The sequence below is a fragment of the Ursus arctos genome, unplaced genomic scaffold (assembly GCF_023065955.2).
Source record: "Ursus arctos isolate Adak ecotype North America unplaced genomic scaffold, UrsArc2.0 scaffold_22, whole genome shotgun sequence".
NCBI classification, from domain to species: domain Eukaryota; kingdom Metazoa; phylum Chordata; class Mammalia; order Carnivora; family Ursidae; genus Ursus; species Ursus arctos.
In genome coordinates this window covers 18,604,849-18,624,170 of record NW_026622897.1, presented here as the reverse complement: position 1 = coordinate 18,624,170, position 19,322 = coordinate 18,604,849, and the positions used below count along the sequence as shown (strand labels likewise).

Sequence of the window (19,322 nt, the reverse complement as noted above, 5' to 3'; positions counted from 1 at the left end):
CGCTGGCTGTCTCTATCTCTGTCAAATAAATAAATAAAAATCTTTAAAAAAAAAAAAAGATATGAAAAGTGAGAAAAAAATAGTTTCGAAAGGAGAAAAGCTGAAAAACACTTTTACAGTGACATCAATAGTGATATTATGTTGATAATATGCACCCTTGATATATGTGACCTTTATATCACATACATAATAGGCTATCATGATCAAGTAGGGTTTCTTTCAGAAAAGTAAGGATGGGGGCGCCTGGGTGGCTCTGTCCGTTAAGCATCTGTCTTAAGCTCAGGCCATGATCCCAGTACCCTGGGACTGAACCCTGCATGGAGCCCTGCATGGAGCCCGCATGGGGCTCCCTTCTCAGTGGGGAGCCTGCTTCTGCCCCTCTCCCTGGCTTGAGCTCTCTCTCTTTCTCTCTCACTCTGCACTCTCTCTCAAATAAATAAATAAAATCTTTAAAAAAAAAAGTAAGGATGATTTAACATTTAAAAAGCACATGAGGTAAATTATCATATTAATAGAATAAAAGAAAACATTATATGATCACTTCAACTGATATGGAAAAAGCATTTGGCACAATTTGACATCGTTCATAATTATTAGGAATAGAAAGACATATTCTCAACCTCATAAAAGGTACCTACAATCTATAGTGAAATCTTGGCTACTTTCACCTAGGTCAAGGACAAAGGATGGCCCCTCTTATCAGTATAAAAGAAATGAAAACATGAAGATTGGAAAGAAAGAAATCAAATTGTCCCCATTCACAAACAACATAACTGTTCATGGAGAAAATCCTAAAAATATAAAAGATAAATTAAAACCATTATGAGAGAAATGTTTTAAAAATATACTTTAAAAAAACACTTTGGAATTTATTCATCCAGCAATATAGTTTCAAAATATATAAGAAAAATGTTACAATTACAGGAAAAAGTAAATGATAAGTCCAGATGTCAGAAACTGCCAAATTATGTAGACAAAAAAAATACATAATGTTATAGAAAATTTGTGGGTTTTTCCCTAAAGATTTTATTTATTTGTTTTGAGAGAGAGAGAGAGCACTCACACAGGAACGAGGGACAGGGGCAGAGGGGAAGGGAGTAACAGACTCCCCACTGAGCAGGGAGCCCAATGTGGTGCTGGATCCCAGGACCTTGGGATCATGACCTGAGCCAAAGGCAGATACTTAACTGACTGAGCCACCCAGGTGCCCACCTATAGAAAGCTTGAATGACACAGCTAACCCGCTTAAACTAATAAATATATAAAGCAGTGTATTCCCCAAAACAGAAAGTGGTATTCTTTTCAAATACCTATGTGTTTTTCCCCCAAATTGTCCATGTGCTATGTCACAGAAAAAAATTCAATGAATTCTTAATGACAGAATTTATGCTGTATTATTAGAAATTAGTAGTGAAAAAGTAGGTAAAACAAATCATCCACTAAGAAATATAAAATTGTCTTGTGACTAATATATATATACTGTATCTTTTTAATTAACTCTTTCGTTTAAGAATTCAAATATAAAGGGGCGCCTGGGTGGCACAGCGGTTAAGCGTCTGCCTTCGGCTCAGGGTGTGATCCTGGCGTTACGGGATCGAGCCCCACATCAGTCTCCTCCGCTATGAGCCTGTTTCTTCCTCTCCCACTCCCCTGGTGTGTTCCCTCTCTCGCTGGCTGTCTCTCTCTCTGTCAAATAAATAAATAAAATCTTTAAAAAAAAAAAGAATTCAAATGTAAACCTTAAATATATTTAGAAAATAATAGTGAGAGTACTATAAAAAATTTACAGGCAGTTGGCAAAGTAGTAAGAAGAAAAAATTATAACCATAATTTTCTGTATTTGAATATTAAAAAAAGAAAATATATGAATTAAAAATCCAACAGAAGACACTCTAAAAGGGAAAAACATGGAGTCAAAAAAGCAGAATACTTCTCCCACTTCAGCACCACCCCAAAAGAAAACCATGCACATAATCAATAAAACCAAAACCTTTCTTTGAGTAAAACAAAAACCTAGAAACAAATAAGTAAGTCCAAAAAGAAAACACTACTTACACAAACACAGCAGTAGGAACTGCCAGATTATGTCTACATGAAATTTATACAAGTTTTAAAATCTAGTGAAATGTTCTAAGAAAATATAAATAAACTAACCAATTACTTCCATGTGGAAACACGACTGGGTAAATAATAATAAGATAAATTGTAAAGTTAGTCAAAGAGTCTTCCTTAAAAGCAAAATCTTTTGTAGAGAAGATCTATGAAACCATCAAGATATAGATAATTTCACATGATATTATATGTCGAGAACCTTAGACAGTTTCTGGCACGTAATAAACCAGGAACTCAATCCGTAGTTGCTGAATGAATGAAAGTTCTATGAACAGTTAACAACCACAGAAATGATGACCATCCTTATTCTTTTGATAACACTAATGTAACCCTATTACCACCCTCAGAAAAAAACTACCAATATCCACCAAAGAGAAAATTATAAATTAATCTAAATACTACATAAGTTTAAATTCTAAACATAACAGTGGAAGATTAAATTGAAGAGACAATGGCTTTCTTGTCTCCCAGAAAATGTTTGAGGAAAAAAAAAAAAGAAAAATACATTACATTCTCATTTCCAATAAAACCAAATGCTACAAAAATACCTAAAATATTTAAGACCCACATGAAAAAAAAACTAAAACCTGACAGATTTATTGACTAACTTTAAACATATCTTTGTTTGAAAGGATAAGAAGCCACAATATATCTTCAATTTTTAAAAATTTCCCCAATAAATTTATAATATTAAATAATTTTAGCCAAAATGTCACCAGAAATTGTTAAGGCACTTGACAGGATATTTTGAAATTCATCTAAAAAAGGAATATGCCAGGAGCACCTGGTTGGCTCAGGCAGTTGAGCTACTGACTGTTTATTCCGGCTCCTGTCAGGGTCTCAGGTTCGTGAGATCGAGTCCCTTTATTTTTTGTCCTACCTGCTTTTTTTCCTGCCAGTCTCTCTGCGTCTGCTCAAATGAAATTCCTCTGCTAATGGCTCCAGCAGATTTCTTACTCAGACTCTTCGAAGACCAATTTTCATTTCAGATCACCTCTGACTTACTGCCCTTTTTTTTTTTTTTTTTAAATCTCAGGTGTCCAGTCTAACTTCTCCTCTCTTCCTAAGGGAGCCTATCATGGAAAGGTTTTGCCCCACATATCTGCCAAGTAAAATTCAGTTTCTTTTTGTTCTTTTAAGATTTTTATTTATTTATTTATTTATTTATTTATTTATTTATTTATTTAGGGTGGGGGTGGTGGGGGAAAGCAGAGGGAGAGGGAGAAGCAGACTCCTCACTGAGCAGAGATCCCAATGCGGGGCTCGATCCTAGGACCCCAAGATCATGACCTGAGCTGAAAGCAGATGCTTAACTGACTGAGCCACCCAGGTGCCCCAAATTCTAGTTTCTTCATGCACAACGTCTTGGCCCCAGGAAGCACAGCCTTTCTTGGCTAAATACTCAGCCCTATACAGCTGAAATGGAGTCAGATCAGAGTAAAGTCAAGTAGAGGCAATATATTTGAAATGCACCACATCCCCATCTCCAACTACCTACACGGTTCATAAGTGCAGTGACTACTGATTCAAACTGATGCATGAACTATTACCATGGAGTATCTTCACATAGCTTCATTCTGTATGAAATCATTACTTAAGCATCTGTCTCTCATATCAGCCAGTAAGACCATGAAGACAGAGACTGTGCCTTATTGATCTTCCTAATCCAGAACCTTAAAGGTGCTTGACACATAATAGAACATCAACAAGTATTTGTTAAAGGAAGAAAAAAAGGGAGGGAGGGAGGAAGGGTGGGAGGGACAGGGAAGGAGGGAAGGAAAGAAGAGAAGGTAGAATTTCTGACTGGTGACTGGCCCCTAAGTATTTTGGGGGTGTTCTCTTCAGCTGACCTCTGATATCACATTACCTGTTTAGACAGTAGGTCTAGATAATAGAGAGCACCGTTTTGTATCAAGTAGGCACTGTTCGTTGGACATAGTATTATCTTTAGATCAAGGCTGAAATGACCCTTGCCCAGGATCACTTCCCTTCACAGGGGCAAGGCATCCGAGGGGCCAAGGTGAAATGCCCGTGAGGTCGTTTGCCCACCCCCTGCCATAGGAAGATTAAATGGAAACCCAAATAAATGCCTAAACATTTAAAGTTATAACGCAAGCTAATAAACTGTTTAATGAAATATATTCTTGGTCACTTGTTGAAGACACCTTCGGAAGGTCCAGAAAGCCAGATCTGAATTTGGAAGTCTTGGTCATATAGGAGTTCTGCTCTGAAATGTGACAGGATGGGAACCATTTAGACAAAGCCCTAAACATGGAGAGCATGGTGGGGAGAAGTAAACTGGACCCCACGAGCACTTCACCTTGGTGTCTCTACTGCCTTCGGCAAGAGTCCTTGTGGCCTGAGTCTAAAGGTAATACCGCATCCAACAAACTGAGTGCCTACTTTATACAAAACTGTGCTCTCTATTATATGCTTTTGTAGTAAATATGTATCAATGACACCTGAAGAAAAATTGAAAGAAATATTATAATAAAAAAGTAAAATGAAAGACCAGAAAAATGCAGGAAATAGGGAAACACCTAGAAAAATATTAGCTGGGAAGCCTTTTAATGTTTGCTCAAATTCCCACCTTCCTGAAACACTTCCGCTCCAATGAGAATAATCTAAATTTGTGCTGCCCAGTGCAGTAGCCCTTGGCCACATGTGACAATTTAAAATTAAATTAATTGAAATCAAATAGAAAGATCGGTTTTTAAGTTCACCAGCCATAGATATTTCTAGCACTCTCAATAGCTCTGTGTGGCTAGGGTCTACCACACTGAGTAGTACAGGTACAGAACATGTCTATCATCACAGAAAGTTCGACTGAACAGCACTTTTAAAGGAAGGAAAAAAGCTCCACTTTAACCTTCAGATGACCTTCATCAATGACATTGATGAAAATCAAGCAATAACTTTCAAGGTTAAATGTGTTACAATGATTTGGTGCCACTTTTGAATTCCTTATCAACGTCTCCCTTACACTCAATAGTTATTTAGGAAATTGTAAAGTAAGCAATAACTTCAAAAAGTCTTATTCCTGATAGGAAACATTTTGTAAGATCAGCCTCAAAACCTTAAAGAATAAGACCAGGTGTTTTCTTTGGACCAGCAGAGAATACACCAGTTTGAATCCAACATCCTGTGAACAGCTTAACAAAAGCCCATATTCTTGTGGGAGCTGTATCAAAGAGCCTGGATTCTAGTTTCAGTTTTGCAATAATATACGTATGTAATCTTGGGAAAGTTAACCTCTCTCAACTTTAGTTTTCTTGTCAGTAAAATAAAATTGGTAAAAATATGTCCAGTTTGCCTCACTGGGGCATCTTTAAGGAATATCATACTTGAATAAGGTATGATTAATATCCTAAAAAAGGTATGATTTTTTTCCCAACTGTCTGATGTATTGTTACAGGTGAGCCAAGAGAGGCAAGATTTTACTCCAGTTCATCACATCTGAAACCTTTCTTTAGATTTTATGGGCTCTTCACTGTAATAGATCTTAGAGCGAGAAATGTAAAAGTAGATTTCAGATTTTTAACTGTCATAGTCTGTCTTCAACATGCATCGTTAGGTATTGTTCTGTACACATGCGTGAACTTTCTCTTCCATCCAATTCAGTGATGATTTATTCTCAGAATTTTTTGTTTGAAGCAGAGATTACTAGCAATAAACCATAATGGACCAGTTATTTATTAGGATGTATAAGTTATGCGTATTATTTTAGATGGAAAGACAAGGAAAGATCACTTTGTGAATTAAGAATTAAACATAAATGAGGAACAGATTTGGGGCGCTTGGCTGGCTCAGTCAGGAGAGCATGAGACTCTTGATCTCGGGGTTGTGAGTTTAAGCCCCATGTGTGGCATAGAGTTTATTTAAAAATAAATAAATAATTCAGAATAAATTTAAAATGTGATAAATGCCCCTAAAAGTTTCTAGATCTAGCACCATTGGGAGGAAAACATTCCTTCTGTTTGGAGGACTGAGGAACTGTGACACCCCAAGGGCAGGAGTGTGTTACATTCATTTGGGGGTCTCTACTGGCAGGCTTCTAGCAGGTGCTCAGTAACTCTAACATTTGCTAACACTATACCACAAGTTTTGACAGGGGAGCTAGCCGGTAGCCAGCACCATCTGCACGGACCCTGGCTTCGGCGCTCATTAACTGTGAACACCCAGGCAAAGTCTCTCCCTTGTTCTGAGTCTAATCTGTGTAATGCGGGCAACAGTGCCTACCCTGCAGTTTTCTATGTTGTAAAATGAGCATAATGACACTTACCCTGGAGGGTTGGGTTAAGTGTGAAATCAGACAATGTATGAGAAGCTTTTAGCTCAATGGCTGGAAGGATGCTAGGTAGCACTCTCTTGCGTATAAATAAATGATAGTTGTATCTTGAAATTTGGAAAGGATTTTTAACTGTCAGAAATAGGGTGGAAGAGAAAGAACATGTTTCAGAGGTAAGAGACAGATGAAGAAAATATGTGAAGATATGACAGTGGAGGGAATGTCTGGGTAAAGTGAAAATGTCTAGCTTGAACTAGAAACAGTGGTAAGAGATAAAATTGGAAAAGTAGATAGAGGGCTGATTGTGACCTCACCTTCAGGTAAACGTCAGGTTAAAGAGTTCCTGTTTTTGAGTTTCTGAGCAGGGGAGTGAGGAGTCCAGCCTCGCCCCTGTTAGTGGCCAGCTGTGGCATTCGAGCATTCAATTTAAGTAATGATTTGAAGTTTGTGAATTCTCCCTGGCTAAGAGAATCACGGATGCTTACACTTTTTGTTCAATCACTCTGTGTAAGTGAACATGTGTTGTTTTTTAGAAAGGAACTAGTTAGTCTAATTTTAAATCTTATTCCTCATCCTGAAAGTGGAAAGACCACGGCAGGAAAAATGGTCTTAGATTTTAACCCAAAGTCATTCAGCCTTGAGGCCCCTTGCTGAGTTCTCCATGCCAGCCGGTAGCAGAGTCACAAACTAAACTCTGTGCCATGTTTCTCCAGTGGATAATTTCAGGCTTAACCATCTCCAAATGAATGAAGAAAAGCCTAAGAAATACATGAGAATAACCGTCGTGCACTTACCCTGAGCTTCCCATTTAGGATATCCCAACAGAGATCATCAAGATATAAATTCAGGTCCAAATATGTCAGACTGCAAAGATTCCATTGGGCCTCTGAGAGGCTTTGGGGAGTGGAAGTTGCTAGTTTTCGTGCAGAGGGATTATTGACAGAGAAGCAGGTAATACCAGGTGTGGGATAGGCAAACCTGCCAGGTGCTCTCCCAAGCCAAGGGCACTGGGGACCACATAAAGGACCAGAACGGCAATGACTCAAGTAAACCATCCCTATAGGATAAATGAACTGCTCCCCCTCTAGTTTGGAGATGTCTCTATACCACATCACTGCCCCATAATTCAAAGATTAAATTTGTAATGATTTGTCTCCAAAATTCTCTCTTCCCATCTTTCCCTTGTATCCTATTTTACAGCTGTATGCCACATGACTATACAGATCAAAGATTCAAACGCAAAAAAAATAAACTAATGAAAAAGTTCACTGAGAAAGTAAGAGTTCAGACAACTACCTGGAACCCGTACCTCAACCTGACTTTATTATCCTCTACCAGCTGCTTTATGCACAATTACTCTTGTTAAAGATTTAAAAGATCATTTATATATTTGATCATATTTATGCATATTCATGAGGAAAATTATATACTGCATAAGATTCTCAAATTTGTTGACACCTTAGAACACATCTCTCGGAAATATGCAGTCTAGAGGTGCCTGGGTGGCTCAGCCGTTAAGCGTCTGCCTTTGGCTCAGGTCATGATCTTGGGGTCCTGGGATCGAGCCCCGCATCGGGCTCCCTGCTCAGCGGGAAGCCTGCTTCTCCCTCTCCCACTCCCCCTGCTTGTGTTCCCTCTCTCGCTGTCTTTCTCTGTCAAATAAATAAAATCTTTAAAAAACAAAACAAAACAAAAAAAAGAAATATGCAGTCTACTGAATGCTTGTTGTATATTGGTTTCCAGAAAATTTATTCCAATTCAGTTATGTGAGATCCAATCACAACACATTTTCACTACCAATAAATATTTTCAATTTTTACATCATATTCAATGGAATTTCCTAAAAATAGAATTTTAATGTATTTTTAAATTATTATTGAGGATAAATATTTCTTGTCTTTTCAAAATTCTTCCAAGATTTTCAGGTTGATAGTAGCAACTTTTCTGTTTCTTGCTAGACTTCCCATGCATTATTTGCTTTTGTAGACTTTGTTTTTATTATTTTTGTGTTATGTATTAAGAAGAGAAGCTGTATTTACATATAAATAAGCACATATTTACATATTCATATGTATTTGCATTCATATGTAAGTAGTATGCACTCATTTAAATATATGTTTCTATGTATAGTTCTTATTTATATAAACTGTTATGGTCTTGACTGTTTAGTGGCTAAGACCACTTTTTTTGTTTTTTAAATACTATTTCATAGTTTTTTTTCTGTATGTTTAGAGAGGCCTTTCCCATTGAAATATTCATCCTATATGACCTAGATTTTACTCCGTTTTGTTCCTTTATTTATTTTCCATTTAAATCTATAAAGAGTCTGGAGGTCTCTTAGGTGAAACAGTAACATTTTTCTAAGAAACTAAATTTCCAAACTCCATTTATTGTGTAAATTAGAGCTTTGCTATTGGTTTGTGATATCTTTTTTGTCATACAGTAAGTTTTTCTACATATATCAAGATTTGCTTCAGCGTTTGATTTGATTTCATTAAAGGGTCTGCCAATTATCTTACTAGTATGCTTTACTTGTTTTTAAAATAATACATTTATGTGTATTTCACCTATTTGAATTTAGCCATAAATCCAGAAAAATATCAGATAATGGTGATAGCAAGAATCTTTTTCTTCTTTCTCTTATTTTAATATCTATGGTTTTTATTTTTCTTTGTGAGGGATGATCACTTTATTACTAGATTATTTTGAAGTTTTCTTGGTTGCATTACTTTATTGAGATTATCAATATTTTGTAATTAGATTAGTTTACATACATTTTTTAATACAAATAGATTCTAAAATTTCCAGATGAAACTTTAATGCTGTTGTTTTTCTTTGTTAATACTAATATATCAGTATCCAGTGGTGAAATCAGTCTATGGACTTTACATTTCATTCTGTCTTGGTAGGTCTTGATATCTAGATGACACCTAATGAACTGGGGACCATCTCAAGTTTTCCGGGATTCTGGAAAATTACTTTTTGATGCTTTTTATAGAACTCACCAAAAATGTTCACTAGGGTTGCATATTGTGGAAAATAATTTTTTTAACTTAATGATATGTGAGAAATGGTATTTCACTGTAGTTTTATATTTCACTTCCTCTATCATTAGTGAGATTGGATTGACTATCAAGAGCTGTTTTCGCATATCTTTTCTTTTCTTTTTTTAAAGATTTTTTATTTATTTATTCGACAGAGATAGAGACAGCCAGCGAGAGAGGGAACACAAGCACGGGGAGTGGGAGAGGAAGAAGCAGGCTCATAGTGGAGGAGCCCGACGCGGGGCTCGATCCCACAACGCCGGGATCACGCCCTGAGCCGAAGGCAGACGCTCAACCGCTGTGCCATCCAGGTGCCCCTTCACATATCTTTTCTTCGTGAATTTTTGTTCATACATTTGCCCACTTTTCTTCTATGTTTTGAACATTTTTCTCAAATTTTGAGAATTCTTTATATACTGAATATATTATGACTTTTTCTGTGATATAGGTTGTAAATATTTTATGTTTTATTTATGGCATTGTCCAGTGCAAAAATGTTTTTTACTTTTATTGAGTCAAATATGTCAGTCTGTTCTTCTGTTGCATGTAAATTTTGAGTCATAGTTGAAAAATACTCCATAAATCCATTGTAAAGAACAGTCACCTGTTTTCTTCTGTGCTTGTACATTTTTATTTCTTACATTTAGTTATCCTTATAAATGGTATGAAGTCTAATTTTATTTATTTATTTTTTAAAGATTTTATTATTTATTTATTTATCAGAGAATGAGTGCACAGCAGGGGGAAGGGGCAGAGGGAGAATCAGGTTCCCCACTGAGCAAGGAGCCCGATGAGGGACTCGATCCCACGACCCTGGGATCATGACCTGAGCCAAAAACAGGCACTTAACTGACTGAGCTACCAAGCATCCCGTCTAATTTTAGATCTAATTTTATGTTTTTACAAATGCATAACTAGCTATCCCAACATAATTTATTAAAAATTCCAAATTTGCTTCAATTATTTGAGATTATATCTTGATCATGTATTAACCTAATATGTACTTTGATCTATTTCTAGAATTTCTATTCTATTCCAATAGTCTGATTACCTATTCTAGCCCATACCACACTTTCTAAATATAAAGGCTTAGAGTATGTTTTGATATCTCATGAGTCTAGTTTCCCCTCTTATGTATTTATTATTTTTGTATTTATAACATTTTATTTTTTCTATCACTGGTAATATTTTTTTTTCATTTTTAAGTTTTAATTTTAATTCTAGTTAGTTAACATGGAATATTATCTTAGTTTCAGGTATACAATTTAGTAATTCAACACTTCCATACATCACCCTATGTTCATCACAGCAAGTGCACTCCTTAATCCCTATCACCTATTCACTCATCCTTCCACTCCCCTCCCCTCTGGTAACCAGCAGCTTGTTCTGTATAATTAAGAGTCTGTTTCTTGATTTGTCTCCTCTCTCTTATTTTTTCCCTTTGCATGTGTGTTTTGTTTCTTGAATTTCACATATGAGTGAAATCATGTGGTATTTGTCTTTCTCTGACTTATTTCGCTTAGCATCATACTCTCTAGCTCCGACCATGTCATTGCAAATGACAAGATTTTGTTCTTTTTTATGGCTGAATAATAGACCAAATCTTTTTAAAAACATTTTTTAGAGAAAGAGTATGTAAGTGGGGGTTGGTGGGGGGGAAGCACTGAAGAAGAGGGAGAGAGACAGAATCCCAAGCAGGCTTCATGCTCAGTGCAGAGCCAAGTACAGGGCTCAATCTCACATCCCTGAGATCATGACCTGAGCTAAAATCAAGAGTTGGACACTTAACTGACTGAGCCACCCACGCATCCCATACACCATGTCTTCTTTATTCATTTATCAATGGATGGACACTTGGGCTGCTTCCATATCTTAGCTATTGTAATAAATGAATTCGGTAAAGTTGCAGGATACAAAATCAACGTGCAGAAATTTTTTGCATTTCTTTTTTTTCAGAGTTTATTTATTTATTTAAGAGAGAGCACACACATGAGTGGGTGGAGAGGGACAAGAAGACTCCACATCAATTGCGGAGCCCAACACAAGGCTCAATCCCACAATCCCAAAATCACAACCGGAGTAGAAACCAGGAGTCGGATGTGCAACCGACTGAGCCACCCAGGTGTCCCAAAACCTGTTGCATTTCTATACATCAATAATGAAGCAGCTGAAAGAGAAATTAAGAAAATAATCCCATTTACAACTGCATCCAAAATAACAATACCTAAGAATAAACCTAACCAAAAAGTTGAAAAACCTATACTCTGAAAACCATAAAACACTCACGAAAGAAATTGAAAGTGACTCAAAAAAATGGAAAGACAGTCCATGTTCATGGATTGAAAGAGCAAATACTGTTAAAATGTTATGCTACCCAAAGCAATCTACACATTTAATACAACTCCTAACACAATACCAACAGTATTTTTCACAGAACTAGAACAAAGAATCTAAAAATTTGTATGGAACTACAAAAGACCCTGAATAGCCAAAGCAATCGTGAAGAAGAAAAGCAAAGCTGGAGACATCACAATTCTGGACTTCAAGTTATATTACAAAGCTGTAGTAGCACAAAAACAGACACACGGATCAATAGAACAGAATAGAAAATGAAGAAATAAACCCACAATTGTATGATCAATTAATCTTTGACAAAGCAGGAAAGAATATCCAAGGAGAAAAAGACAATCTCTTCAACAAATGCTGTTGGGAAAACTGGACAACAACATGCAGAAGAATGAAACTGGACCACTTTCTTACACTTTACACAAAAATAAATTCAAAATGGATTAAAGACCTAAATGTGAGACCTGAAACCATAAAAATCCTAGAAGAGAACACAGGAAGTAATTTCTTTGACATTGGCCAGAACAACTTCTTTCTAGATATGTCTCTTGAAGCGAGGGAAATAAAAGCAAAAATAAACTTTGGGATTAAATAAAAAAGCTTCTGCAGAGTGAAGGAAACAATCAACAACTAAGGCAACCCATGGAATGGGAGAAGATATTTGCAAATGCCATATCTGATAAAGGATTAGTATCCAAAATCTATAAAGAACTTACCAAACTCAACACCCAAAAAACAAACAATCCAATTAAAAAATGGGCAGAAGACATGAACAGACATTTCTCCAAAGAAGACATACAGATGGCCAACAGACATGTGTAAAGATGCTCAATGTCACTCATCATCAGGGAAATGCAAATCAAAACTACAGTGAGATATCACCTCACACCTGTCAGAATGGCTAACATCAACAACACATCAAACAACAGGTGTTGGCAAGGATGTGGAGAAAAAGTTGGTGGGAATGCAAACTGGTGCAGCCACTCTGGGAAATGGTATGAATGTTCCTCAAAAAGTTAAAAATGGAACTACCCTACAATCCAGCAATCACACTATTGGGTATTTACGTAAAGAATGCAAGAACACTAATTCAAATAAAACAAAACAAAAATAAACCAAAAAAACAAGAATACTAATTCAAATGGATACATTACCCCTACTTTTATAGCAGCATTATTTGTAATAGCCAAGATATGGAAGCAACCCAAGTGTTCACTGATTGATAAATGGTATTTATACCATTTTGAAGTCCTTATTCCTCTGTCTTTTCACTTACCTTTGGACTGTGTGGTAGCCAATTTTCAATGGCATCCCTTAAATATCACTTATTGCTTATATAACAATGAGCTTTTTCAACTTTCCTCTTCGCCTTTCTCTTTTTCTCTCTTATTTTAGGGCATTGCTTCTAGTTTTTTTCAGAACAAACAACACATAGCATGTGTTATATTCATATTACAAAGTATTATTCTATCATCATCCCAAACTTTGCTCTTATCTTAGATCTGTAATCAAATGTATTAAATATTTACCATCAGTATTTATAATGGTGTTTCTACAGTTCTCTTTATTGGATGACGTTCGTCTTCTAGTATATTCCTCAAGAGAAGTTTATAAAGAATTCCTTGAGCTCTTCACATGTTTAAAACTGTTTTCAATAGCCTTGATACTTGAAGGAATGTTTGGTTGGATATAAAATCATCATTTCAGCTTTTTTTCCCTTAATTTCTTAAAATGTGGCTTCATGCTTTTATCTATAAGTTGTCTTTGAGAACTCTTATGTCAGTCTAATTCTTTTTTTAAATTATTAGTTCCTTTACCTTTTCTAAGCTTGTATCTATATCTGTAATTATCATTTGTTCTTTTAATTACTTATGTATCATCTGCTTACTCCCTGGCTACCAAAAGTAAGTAGAGACCTTGTACAGCTACTTCACCATAATATCCCAGCACTTAGAACAGTAGCTCGCACATAGTATCCACAACAGTGTTCTTTGATTACAAAAGTTTTTAATTTTGATGCAGTCTAAGTTATTTTTTTCTGTTGTTTCCTATGCTTTTGGTGTCATAACCAAGAAATCATGGCTGCATCCAAACTGATAAAGACTGTCTCCTATGTTTTCTTCTAAGATGGCTCTTTTATGAAGTTTAAATTATATTTATAATAAAAATGTATGATGATAATGTGAACTATTATATTCAAATGGCATGAAGGAGACTTCTAGGGTACTCTTGATATTTTGTTTCTTTATTTTACACAGGCCTGTTCTCTTTGTGAACATTTAAAGAGCTATACACTTATTTGTGATCTTTTCTGTATGCATGTTATATTTCAAAAAAGGTTACTCAAACTTTCTTCCAAAATAAAACAAAACAAAAATAAGAAAATAACACCTACAAATAAAATAAACTGGGCAAGGAGAGTACAAGAAGAGAAATTGTAGCCCAATTTTACTTATAGATTCAAGAATTCTAAAATGGTTAGAAAATTTATTTCAGCAGTTTATTAAGACAACATAACACGACTAAAGAGGGACTTCCTCAGGAACGCAAAGTGTTTAACAATGAGAAATGAGAGAAGAAAATTAGTTTGGGAAAATTTGTACGGGGACATCAGATGAGTGCAAATTTAATTTAAAATAATCTAAAACAAATGGAGCATAACGTTAAGGCTTTATAAGTTTAGACAATAAGTACACAGGTGGTTATTACATTGTTTTCTACTTTGTTCTGTATGTTTGAAATATTTCAAAATAAAATACAGAAAAATTTTCCACAAATTATAGTTCATATATAAGATACATCCTACTATTGGAATAGAAAAAAAATCAGTTGATACTTCAGTAGATGCATAAAAATTTTCAATAAAGTTAAACATTTACTTATGGTAAATTTGCTCTGCAAATGAGATATGTAAGAAGAAGTCCTTAACTTGATGAGGCAAATAGGCCAAATTCTACAATGCATATAATACCAACTATTAGGATTATAGAGGCATTTTGATTATGATGAAGACCACAGAAAGGATGCTTATTATCTTCTTTCCCATTCAACCTCATCTTGGAAGTCTGAGCCGATGAGTAAGACAACACAATAAAAAAGAAATAAGTGATGTAAGTATTGGAAGGAAATAAACATCTTTTCTGCAGACAATGTTTTCCTCCAAGGATAACCTAACAGAGTATATAGATAAATTATGAGACCTAAAATAAAAGTTTAGTAAAGTTTCTAGATATAAAAATCAACAACTTTACACCCATAATAGGCAACTAGAAAATATTGTCAAATATTTAATTCACAAAAGCGTAGAAGTGCAAGTTACCTACGAATCAACCTAAAGAAAGATCTTTCTGGGAAAAAAAAAATCACAAAACATTGTTGAAGAACATGAAAGAAGCCCTAAATAAATATTACCATATTTTTGGATTGGATGGATAAATATTATTAGCATTGTTCATTCTCCCAAAATTAATTAATAAATTGATACGATTATGAATCAAATCATAAGTAGGATTTTTGTGGAAATCTACAAGCTAATCCTGCTATTTATATGGAGACCGAAAGACCAAGAACAAATCAAGACACTGTTGAGCAAGAATAAGCACTTGGACATATTAAACATCAACACTTTCTTTTCCTATAGTAATTAAGACTGTTGTACCGTACAGGAATATAAAAAAGACCAAGGAAATATGCTACAGAGATCGGAAACAGACTCCTATCTATGTATTCGATACATGTAAGAGTTATGTTACAAATGAATAAGACAAGGAATTAAGCCATAAAAATGTTCTGAATAAATAGTTATCCACATGGAGAATAGATAAAATTGGATCTATGCCTTATATAATTCACAAAGATTATTCTCAGTCAGAGTAAAAAGTAATGAAGGATTTCTGAAACAAGACACAATAAAGCACCAACTAAAAGGAAAAGGTTGTTATATTGTATTACATTTCATTTGAATACCTCTGTGAAACAAAAGGCATCATAAACAAAGTTAAAAGCCAAGGCGCAACCAGTTAGTATTAGTTTCCAATGTATAAGAACTACAAATCAATAAGAAATAGACAATTCATTTTAAAAAATGGTCAAACAGCAATTCCCAGAAGAGGAAATCCAAAAGCTCAATAATGAAATGAGAAGGTGAGCAAACTCAGTGATTGTTCAAGTAGAGATTAAAAAAAAAAAAAATGAATGATTACATAAGTGTTGGCAAGGCACGAAGAGACTAGGACTCTCACACACTGCTGGCAGAAGCATACATTGTAACAGCCATTTTTGACATCCTGCTGTCAACATTTAAGTAACTTGGAGATGAAACTACTTTCTGATCCAGCTATTCTAGTCCTAGATAAATACCCTAGAGAAACTCTAGCTCATGGACAGCTGTGTATAAGGACGTACGTAGCAGCACTATCTGTAACAGAATAAAAGAAAACTACCAGATTTTCGTCAACTGGAGAATGAGTATTTTACTTTGTATCTCTACAACGGAAAGCTTAACAGTAGTTTCAATGAATGAAGTAAAACAAAACTTAATGAATCACAAAACCATACATAGAGTGAAAAAAGAAAAGCAAGTTGTAGAAAAATGGTCTGTACAGTCTGACTTTTAATCATCTTTGAACACTTTGAAAGCTAATCTATATAATTTTTAAAGAGGCATAAAGCTGTAAAAATGACAACATGAATGTAAAGTGATCAGCAACGCATCATTAAAATTATTTTGTGAAAAGAAACAAGGGAGGGAAATGAGATCAGGGAAATGCTTAGGCGAATATCACTTTTATCTATAAATTTAATTTGAAAATATCTAAAGCAAATCGGGCATAATGTTAGAATTTCGTAAAGTTGAGTGATGCGTGCACAGGTGTGTATCATACTGTTCTGTATTCTGTCCAAACGCTTGAAATATTTCACAATAAAATAAAGTACAAAAGGTATTCTATATTATTTCAATCTTTGTGGTGTATAGAGTTAACAATACAGCGAGTATGAGTTATATGATAATATTTATTATATGAATAACAAATGTTATTAAACGGTGAGAACAAATAGAAGAAACTATTTGTCCAGCAGGATGGGATTAAAAATAAAAAAAAAGAGCAACGCTCTGAATCTTCTTACAGACCCTAACCCAGGCACAGTCATTAAACAACGTCAAACACAGACAATATGGTTGTAGAGACACACAGGACATAACACGCAAGGCTGTTTCCATGTTTCCATTAAGTATATACGGAAAGATCGAATGCCAAGTCATAGAGCCCAGGTTACACGACGTGTTTGGAGTTGTGGTCTGTTTGGAGAATCGTCCTTTGTGTGAACAATACTACGAGGTATTGCTGCTTCTGGTGAGGGAACAACTTTGATAGAACTGTCAGATTCCTCTATGTCCTGACTTTCTTTCTCAGGCGTATGGATGAGGGTCAGGCAGGGAAAAATCTTGGTGGACTGCTTGCACTCTAGGAAAGAGAGGATTCCTGGGGAAAAGAGAAGGCAGGGGGAGGGTGATGAAGGCACAATGGAGAGTCACAGAAACATGTCCCTCTGGGTCAGCAGAGAAACGCCAACCCAAAGCCCACTGGGTCCCTTTGAACTGCCCAAACCCTTGGGGAGGGGGAGGCTCTGTGGAAGAGATGAGAAGCATATGCAAAATAGCTTAAATGCTGCACACGCAAAAACACTAAAGACTCGTTTTGAAAGGAGACGTGCTTCTGAGTTTGTAAGTGCAACTCCAAATGAAAATCTAAAGACTTTATAAGAAAAGGAGGGTCCCCAGTGTTGGTGTGTGGCCATTTAACATCAGAAATTGCTTGTCTCTGAATTCAAAGTGCCTCGGCACCACCCTGGACGCCCAGGGTACCCTGTCCCTCTCCACATTAGCAAACATTCCGTATCAGCCACTCTCTTTGGTCGTGACTTTGATGCTTATCTCTGTCCTGAAGTGGGAGGCGGTGAAAGACTGTAGAAATGGCAGAAATGAGAGTTGCCCTTGAAGCAAGCTTATTGAATATTTCATACAGCCCTAATCTCCAACTCTACCCTTGGAGGAACTGTCCTCAGAGCGCCAGTCTACTGGAACTTTAGCCCTTTAACACGCAAGGGTTGGCACCTTTTCCCCATGCCCCTTCCCCATCCTTTTTTCCTCTCCTCTCTATCAGGGATTGACTGGTTCTTATCACCCATCAGGGGCCCTGAATATACTCACCAGAGACCATAAAGAGGCAAACGGTTAAGTAGGCAGTGAAAATGACCCAGGTGATCTTGTAACTGGAGTAGTACACGGATTGACCTTGCCTTAGCTTTTGATGATACAGGAGGAGTGCACAGAGCAGAAGGATACCTTTTGTTCAGACAAAAGGAGAAAAAAGTCCCTTCTGGAGAACTTTGGTTCTTCTACTCAAGCCTTAACCCAAGCTATGACTTCCAAGCCTCCACCCTATACACCTGCACCTTGTCCTAAAACCAATCCCCCTCAGTGGTCGATCCAATTCAGAAGCTGCATCTCTGAGCCAAAGAACTAGGAAGGCTGTAGCTTGGACCCATAAACCAAGTCTGTCTCCAAGCCTGTGTCAGGGGAACCAGGAAGTTACCTGTGAAGACACTGACGATGACAGTGATGAAGAGGACATGTTTAGTTTGAGGAATCAGATATGTGAATTCCAAACCCAGGAACAAATTATGGAAGAAGGATAAGCTGAGAACCGAAATCATCATGATCCTGACCAGTTGCAGGCCATCTGTTGGAAAGCAGAAGCTGTGTTGAGAGAAGGACAGAGATTTCTTCTAGGCTCATTTCCACCTGAGGACCACAAATCTCTAGGTAAGAATTGGAATGGGGTAAAAAGATTTGATTAAATAATAAAGAGGGATAAGGGGAAAGAATAAAGAGGCGGGGAGCTTCAAGTTGAGTGGGAGAGAGAACCAGAGGAAACTGCTCTCTCTCTCTGAGTCTCTAAAAGCTTCTTTTTCTTCTATTTTTTTCTCAGAACGATTTCTGGTTCAATACATTTCATCTGTCCTCCTCTAGTGCCAATACAAGGTATTTTCCTTGTTGCCAATTACCTTTCTTTTATGCCCTCGTGGTCTAGATGAGCTGATTACCCTGCTGCTGCTGGGAACACTTCTCAGATGTCCAGCAATTAAGTCTGTGAGCTTCTAAGCTTTTCCCCAAAATATGCAAAATGGTGAGATTTGGGCATTGGCTTTGACCATTGATTATGGAACTGGGCGCAGTGCAGCCCAAGGAAGGTGCCCCAGAGAACAACGAGTAAGCTGGTGAGATAAAAGGAAATCAAGGAAAGAGGAACCCTCCCTCTCCACCCGTCTCTTTCCATAGTGTAGTTCTGACCTTCTGGCCAAAGAATGGTGCAACAGATCCAGGGACTGTGGCTTACTGTATTTTTCTTTGTTTCCAATGTCAGTTCAACCCATTCTTCCATGAGGATTCCTATCGCCATGAAGACTAAGGCCCAGGAGGAGAAAAACATGTTGATGGCCTGGATGTTTCTGAGCGATACATTCACCAT

The 19,322-nt window shown here is 36.4% G+C and overlaps 1 protein-coding gene across 1 annotated transcript; it reads right to left on the bottom strand.

Annotated features, from left to right (window-relative positions):
- Window positions 1-17,049: 17,049 nt before the first annotated feature.
- Window positions 17,050-19,322, bottom strand: TMEM225 (transmembrane protein 225). The gene is made up of 4 exons (XM_044386581.3): window positions 19,145-19,322; window positions 18,387-18,533; window positions 18,002-18,136; window positions 17,050-17,273 (listed from the first exon to the last, which is right to left on the bottom strand). The coding sequence occupies exons 1-4, from the start codon at window positions 19,320-19,322 to the stop codon at window positions 17,050-17,052; spliced, it is 684 nt and encodes a 227-aa protein (XP_044242516.1).

Excerpts from the sequence above, each read along its gene's own strand:
- TMEM225 (XM_044386581.3), bottom strand. The coding sequence starts at position 19,322 with ATGGTGAATGTATCGCTCAGAAACATCCAGGCCATCAACATGTTTTTC. Across the intron at positions 18,534-19,144 it reads CACCATTCTTTGGCCAGAAG|ATGGCCTGCAACTGGTCAGG; the intron begins GTCAGAACTACA and ends GCTTTCCAACAG. Across the intron at positions 18,137-18,386 it reads CATCGTCAGTGTCTTCACAG|GTATCCTTCTGCTCTGTGCA; the intron begins GTAACTTCCTGG and ends TCTGAACAAAAG.